Source organism: Theobroma cacao, chromosome 7 (genome assembly GCF_000208745.1).
Source record: "Theobroma cacao cultivar B97-61/B2 chromosome 7, Criollo_cocoa_genome_V2, whole genome shotgun sequence".
Taxonomy (NCBI): Eukaryota; Viridiplantae; Streptophyta; class Magnoliopsida; order Malvales; family Malvaceae; genus Theobroma; species Theobroma cacao.
The window spans coordinates 8522642-8530305 of NC_030856.1; the positions used below are offsets into that span (position 1 = coordinate 8522642).

Here is a 7664-nt window from a genome sequence, read left to right on the forward strand (position 1 = left end):
ATTGTCAATGACAGCTACTACTTCAAAGGATATTCTTTCCAAGTTTTCAAAGACTGGAAACAGCTAGGCGGCCACTCACCAAAGCATGGCAACCACACACTGTTTCTGTTTTATGCATTTTTACCTTCCTCAATGCCATCTCTTCTTCTTTTTACAGTTTTACCTCAACAGATGTTGCTGCTAAGCAAATTATTTTGAGTAAAAAAGAGATAGAAATAGTGTTGCTAAAGGGTTTTCTTCACTTTGCTTCCTTGGTTTACTATTTGAAAGTAAAAGGCCATGTTCAAATGAAATATTTTTTCACAGTTAAGCAGGAAGCCACACTTCAACAATAAGAGCAGAAAAGAGATATGAAGACTCAAATCCATTAATTATTCACTCATTTCCATAAGACATAAATGCAATTTCTTCCATTAAAGACTAGTACATGAGTGTTGAAGCCGTGGTATTCAAAAAATAATACACCTGCTAGGAGGCTGCAGATGACACAAATTGTAAAGTACCTAAAATGTTTCTTAAAAGAACGAATACTAAGCAAACTAAGATACAGCTCTGACCCGGCTCGTATGGAATGAAAGATGGAATACCTAATACCTTATAGTTTGCGTAAAATTAATAGGTGGAAGCCAACAATAACAAATGAATGGAACTGAAAAGATATTCCTGGCCATAATACTAAATGCAGAAAGCAGAAGTCAATGCTGGGGTTATATAGCTGGAAACCTGCTTTATTAGGCTCAGGTTCTCTTGTTGGGTTCAAAGACATACTTAATCAGTGATTCCTTGATTGGTAGCAACTCAGGGAACTCATTCTTCAACTTGGATGCATCCATCTCATTATTGCTACGAGGGGCAACTATCACCTTGGCTTGTTCTTCCAATGTGAAGTTTGTCCACTGAAAGTTGGAGTCAATGTAAGTCTTGTACATCTCCAGGATCTCATTGTGGCTCACAACCCCAGGGTTTGTGAAGTTCCATATACCCCTCAAGTTCCTCTTCGCCATCTCAATAGAAATAGGTAGAAGTTCATCCAAGATTGTCATGCTGTTGGGAATGTTGACCACCTTGTTGTAGCGTGAAATCTTGGTGATGAAGTTGCGGGGGTTGTTTAGGTCAGATGAGATTGGCATTCGGACTCTGAGGGTGCAGACATTGTCATATTCTTTCAACAGCTCTTCAACCTAAAAAAAGTTGGAGGCAATTTATGAACACTTAAGACACAAATGAACAAACAAAATGGGAATCAGATCAAAGATATTCAATGTAATTACCATAGCCTTGGTTTTTGAATAAAAGGAACCAGTGAAATTGGGTTTGTCTTCCTCTTTAAACCCAATGCCAGAGCCCTCAGGATGTTTAGCATCATACTCAAATATACACCCAGTAGCAAAATTCATCACCAAAAGCCCATGCTCTCTGCAAACATCTGCCAAGGTCAAGGTTCCAGCCACATTGGTGCGAATTGTTTCTGTTTTGTGAGATTCACACCAATCAACATTGGGTCTACCTGTCACACCAGCAGCATTAAAAACATGGGTTGGCTTTATATTTTGGATATCTGCCAGAAGCGATGAACGATCTTCCAAGCGTCCTCTTCCATATTCAAAGGGAATACCTTGTTTCTCACATAACTGACCAAGTAGGCCTCCAATCCAGCCAGTCCTGCCATATAGTAAGAACTTCAAGGATGGTTTTCGGGGAGAGCCACTACTTTTGGAGGTTGGAACCACCATTCGGGTCTGATTAGGACCACTTACAAATGATGAACCTTTTCCCTCTTCAGAATCAAAGTGCCTACCACCAGGCATCATCAACATCCTTGGGTGCGGAAGCAGTGCACCAGACACATCACCCCACCAATCAGGATTTTGAGTGTACCACTCTATAGTTTTCTTCAAACCCTCTTCCCATACAGTTCGCTCAGACCATCCCAAGATCTTCAGTTTCTGATCATCAAGAAAATACCTTTGGTCATTGAATGGTCTGTTTTCAACAAACTTGATGCTTGCCTCAGGATCCATTGAAAAAAGTTTACATATATCTTTGGCAACATCAATCACTCTCCTTTCCTTCTTTGTTCCAATATTATAAACATGGCCAACTTCACCCTTGTGAAGAATGACTTCAAATGCCTCAGCCACATCCTCACAGTATAAATAACTCCTCACATTAGAACCATCCCCATGAATTGGAAGAGTCTTCCCCCTCATTGCTAAGAGGATAAACTTTGGAATTAATTTTTCAGGAAACTGGTTGGGACCATAAACATTGTTTCCGCGGGTTGTAATCACAGGTAACCCATATGACCTACCATATGCCATAACAAGCATTTCAGCACCAGCTTTTGTCGCAGAGTAGGGGTTTGTTGGGAGAAGTTGGGAAGCCTCATGGTTTCCTACAACAGCATCCTCATCTGTCTCCCCGTAAACCTCATCTGTGCTCACATGGATGAACCTCCTGATCTGGCCGGTAACTTTGCAGGCTTCAAGCAGGACATGAGTGCCATAGATATTGTTCTTGGTAAACTCAAAGCTATTTCCAAATGAGTTATCAACATGAGTTTGAGCTGCAAAGTGCATTATTGTGTCAATAGACTCAGTGATGAGGAGGTAGTTAACAAGGTCAGCACTGCCAATGTCCCCCTTCACAAACTTAAAGTTTGGAGAGGACTTAGAGGGAAGGAGGTTTTTCAGGTTTGAGCAGTAATCAAGCTTGTCAAGCACAACAATCTTGTAGTCTGGGTAGTTTCGAATGAGCCGATTGGCGACATGAGATGCAATGAACCCAGCAGCCCCAGTAATCAGGATATTCTTGGGGGTATAACTAGCCATACTGAAACCAATTCTACAAAAAAAAAAAAAGACAACCTAATATCAGAACTACGGCAAAGGATAATAACAATCAGCACCAACTTGCATAAACAAATACATAAAAAAGTAAACATAGAATCTGGGACCAAAGCTAAAATAAGCGTGTAAAAATCCAAACCATATAAAGACAAACACACAAGTAAGCACCGACAAACTGAGTAAGCAAAATTGCATCTTAACAGAAGATTCCACCAGATCTCATTCTATATGAATATAAATAAACAAGAAGAAACACGCAATCTTAAAAAACCGATCTGCCGGCAACATAGGAGGATCATACCATCCACTGAAATCAAATCACCTCATTGTTTTTTCCTCTTTGTTTTGGTTCATCAAATTAAACTTGAATTTTCAGCCTAGCATTTACTCAAGCATTTCATTTACTATGTAAAGGTCCCATTTTTTTTTCTCTCAATTCAATGTTTGCAGTCACAGTTCAACTAACAAAGAAGAAAATGATCCATAAGTTTATGACTTTATCAACAAGATCCACCTTAATTTCCAGATCCAATGTAAATAAAAGATTACTACTTTTAAAATGTAAAAAAATTAAGATCTTTTGAATCCCATTTCATCATATATATATATATATATATATATAAAAGAGATCCAGATCCAATTATTAAGCAACTAAATGTAGCCAAAGTAAAAGCTAAAGAAGCAATCCAAGACGTGATTTTTTTTTTCACAATTAATAACAGATCTAAGAAAATTAAGAAATACCCAGATCATAAAATGGCCTCAATTAATCAAAAGAAATACAATGATCGTTCACATTTGATCCTCCAACAATGACACAGAGATATGAGAAGCTTTGACTTACGAGATGAAGAGAAATCAATCAAAATCCAGATAGAGAAATAGAAACACACAAATTCTAGAGAGAGAGAGATATGTTGAGAGTGTTGACAGAGATACAAAATGTTGAGAGAGAAAAACACGGAGAATTGGAGAAAGAAGCTTTGAGGGAGAGGGAAAGTGTGCAGACTTCGTGTATATATATACATATATATAGCTCTGTAAATAAGGGAGACAGTTAAGGGGAGCCATGAAATTATACAAAGTGACAAAAATACCCTTACGTTGCGGCTATATTTGCTGGTGTCACGTTCCTTGTGTGGACGATGGTGGTAAGGGTTAGTTGGGAACAAAAGAGTGTCGGACAAAACTGTTCTTCGTGATTAAGTCAGGTGCTGCGTACATTTATCTCCTATAAAGCAAGTTTTAATTAAGTAATAAAAATTAAGGTTACGCCTGCTACCCAATAGGATGTTGACAAGTGTTAATTGTTTCCATAATTAGAATTTACCCTAACCCTCATTTGTTTTCATTTTTTTGGGTTAGAAAGTTTTGCCTTTTTTTTAATTGTATTTGCATTATTTGGTAAAGTTTATATGCATCACCCAAACATAGAAAAATATGTCTCCTTTATTATTTGAAGAAGCTTTATTTTTTGGTTTTGACTAATCAAAGATTAATTTATTTCAAATACGTATAAAAGATAAGATAAGATTTCTGTTCGAAGAAAATCAACACTCGATTAACTTTACGGGTAAAATTTAAAATATAAATTTTGTTACTGTTCACATTTTTATAAATATATATATATATATATCATTGTTTTGAATTTGTGAGAAATACGATAGAGAATTTAAATTTTATAATATAAAGTGAAAAATATTTTGAAAAAGTTGAATAATAATTAGAAATGCAATTGAATTAAGAGAAAGCTAATAGAATAATGGTATTAAAGCTTAAATTATAGTTGGCAGAACAAATGTTGACTTTGTTTACTTTAGAGATTAATGTAAATTACATAAGAAAGTTCATAAGAAGTTGATATATTAATTAAATACTATATACTTTTCAAACTAGGCATGCTATGAAGACACAAGCAGCCCAAATAGTCCTTGTGTCACAATATTCCAACTTCCGAGTGAGATTGACGCGGTTCAGCACACCAAGTCTTTTTCCCCTACTTTCTCTTCCGTCTTTTCTTTTTCTTGGCAGGCAGTAAGCCCATTTGAAACATTGTACAAATTCATTTGTTTATTGGGTCCATGAGAATTTAATGGAGTCCACTGTGTGGGCCTAAAGGCCATTTCAGGATTTGCTGGGAGGAAAAGAAGCTTCAGTGACAGGACAGGCGCTGTGAACTTGCCTGAGTCCTTGATTCTGGAAGAATCATTCTCAATGTTTGTGATATTTTGGATTAACGACAAACATTTTAATGGCAACAGTATGCAGTTTTCCTATGCACTAAGATACAAAGAAATGGGAAGATCTCAGTTTCAGCTTTGGGAATATATATGTATGGGGGCAGAAGCAAGAGGATGAGGAAGTGCAGGTGGAAGAGACATCTATTCAGAAACAACCTTTCCTTAACTATTCATGATTTTTAGTACTTTAAATTGTTTTCACTTAAAATTTATAGACTTTATTAACAAATTTCATGTCAGCATGTCATGTGTATTACTTAAAGTTGTTCGAAAGACGGTTTTTGAATTGACATTAATATAATATCAAGTTTTAAAATATAATATTAATAGAAAAAATTATCTAATACACCTGTTTTTAAATTTCGTTGATGGGATTAGAAGATTATCATATATTTTATTAAGATATATTTTAAAAATATATAAAAAATTTAAACCCGTTTATGAAATTTAAAACTTATAAAATGATAGTCCATATTAATAACTGGGCTTTTTCAAACAAAGCTTTTAATGTTGACTCATACAAGTTGATGTAACCATTTATTGCTTGGGCCCAGGGCCCAGGAGGGATATGATTTAATTGCTTTGAAACAGTGTTGGAATTTCACCCTTCAGTACTTAAAAGAGTGACAGTAAGCAAATTGAGGTTATCAGCTTCAGATATATCATGCCTTTACAGTTTCCATTATCTTGGGTGATCTTATCATCCAGGGTATTTGCTGCCTAATGTCTGCTCCAAAGAATAAACATGTTAATGGGTCCAGGTGCAAATATATTTAGTCAAGCGAAATCATTTTGTCCTTTTCTTTTCTTTTTCAAAAATCTTGTTTCATAGAAAATTTTTCTTTTTTTTTTTTCATGTAAACCAATCGCATTTATTGAAATTTATAACCTACTTACATTTAAGCAAAATTGGACCTAAAATTATACATCGGATCACTTTATATTAAATTCATCATGATAATGTTCCAACTAGTTCTTGGCATTTTCGCAAAACACATTGTTTATGAGGTAGTGCAATAATTTTTCTGTGGGGAGCTTGATTAGGACCATAATGTCTGGAGGTAAAAGGTTGCAGGCACCCGATCACTTCTATCTCCTTCGGTAAAGGGCAGCCATGCAACTTATATATGTTTGGAAATGGCAAGATTGATCGATTTGGTGCTATTATCTTTGCAGCAGGGTATAAAGCACTGTTTGGAACTGGCTCAAGGTGGTAAATATAGGGTAAAATATTTAATTTTTTGAATTTTGATCAAAATTATATGAAGTTTCATTAATTTTTAAAATAAGCATTCCATCCTAAAAAGGTTTTTTATAAGACATTTAGATTCAGCCGTTAGTCAATCATTAATATTTTCATAAATTTGATGATGCGACAACGATAAAAAAATAATTTTATCATTGATTAATTTTTAAAATTACTATTGTATCATTTTATTAATTTTCTTATTAATTAAAAAAAAACTTGTCTAGATGGAGAGCATTGGAGCTCCCCTGGGGAGCCCAATAGGGACTCCGCACGTAAGGGAGCATTGAGCTCCAAGGGGAGCACACCAGTGCTCCATGCTCCCCTTTCTTGGGGAGTTCGGGAACGTCAATCGTGCTCTTTTTTTTTAATCTTTTTAAGAAATGTAATAATAAATTTTTAAATTAATAAAGAAAAAAATAGTATTTTAATTTTTTTAATATATATGTTAATGGTGTTTGTATATTTAGAACGAAATGTTCATTTCGAAAATTAATGGACCCACTTAAAATTTTGAAAATTAATGAAAAAGTAGCTCAAGTTTCAGTTGAAACCTCCATTAATCTCATAGAGAGAGACATGAAAGTAAGGTTTCTTGCAACTGACAAGTCGCCATAGATCTCTGTTCGTTCCCTTTTCGTACGTACGTTGGTCCCTTTCCTGATTCTTTGCTTCAAAAGTCATTGCTCTGCTGCCAACGATTTACGTTGTTAATCCCTTTTACAGATGCCTACATGCACATGTGGCTTTTAGAACTAACAAGTAATTCCGAAACTTTTGAAGTTAAGCATGTTTCCTCCTCCAAGTTTCTCATAGATGTATATATTCCATTTAGTTATAGCATGTTTGGTTGGGGGAATGGCTAAGCCATTCCCCCTTTATTTCCAAGGAATTTTTATTTCTTTGTTTGGTTGGAAAATGATCCAAGGAATAGCCATTCCTATGGAATGGCTATTCTTCAAAATCCTTTAAAACCAAGGAATAGCTAATACCACCCTCCCCCATGGTATTAGCTATTCCATGGTTGAGGAATAAATTTAAAAATAAATAAAGATAAAAATACCCCTTACAAATTTGAAAATTTACAACTTTATTAGTATAAAATATTATTTTTCTCTCTCTCCTCTTTCTCTCACTTGATTCCAATTTTTAATAAAATATTAATATTAAATTATAAATAAAATATTAATATTTAAATTATCAATTATTAATATTTTAAATTATAAATTATTCCTATTTAAAAACAAAATAAATTAAAAATAAATAAACATAATATCATTTAAATTAGATAAACAATATTAATAATTAAATCATCAATTATTAATATTT

The 7664-nt window shown here is 34.5% G+C and overlaps 2 protein-coding genes across 2 annotated transcripts in view; one reads left to right on the forward strand and one right to left on the reverse strand.

Annotated features, from left to right (window-relative positions):
• LOC18594406 (trifunctional UDP-glucose 4,6-dehydratase/UDP-4-keto-6-deoxy-D-glucose 3,5-epimerase/UDP-4-keto-L-rhamnose-reductase RHM1) lies at positions 348-3867 on the reverse strand. Its single transcript, XM_007021946.2, has 3 exons — positions 3694-3867; positions 1272-2844; positions 348-1181 (listed from the first exon to the last, which is right to left on the reverse strand). The coding sequence occupies exons 2-3, from the start codon at positions 2829-2831 to the stop codon at positions 738-740; spliced, it is 2004 nt and encodes a 667-aa protein (XP_007022008.1). The 5' UTR covers positions 2832-2844; positions 3694-3867; the 3' UTR covers positions 348-737.
• LOC18594407 overlaps positions 6217-7664 on the forward strand; it is a 6105-nt gene continuing 4657 nt past the window's right edge. Inside the window, exon 1 of the mRNA XM_018124327.1 lies at positions 6217-6302. Coding sequence (XP_017979816.1) covers positions 6217-6302 — 86 coding nt within the window. The remainder of the gene's footprint in view (positions 6303-7664) is intronic.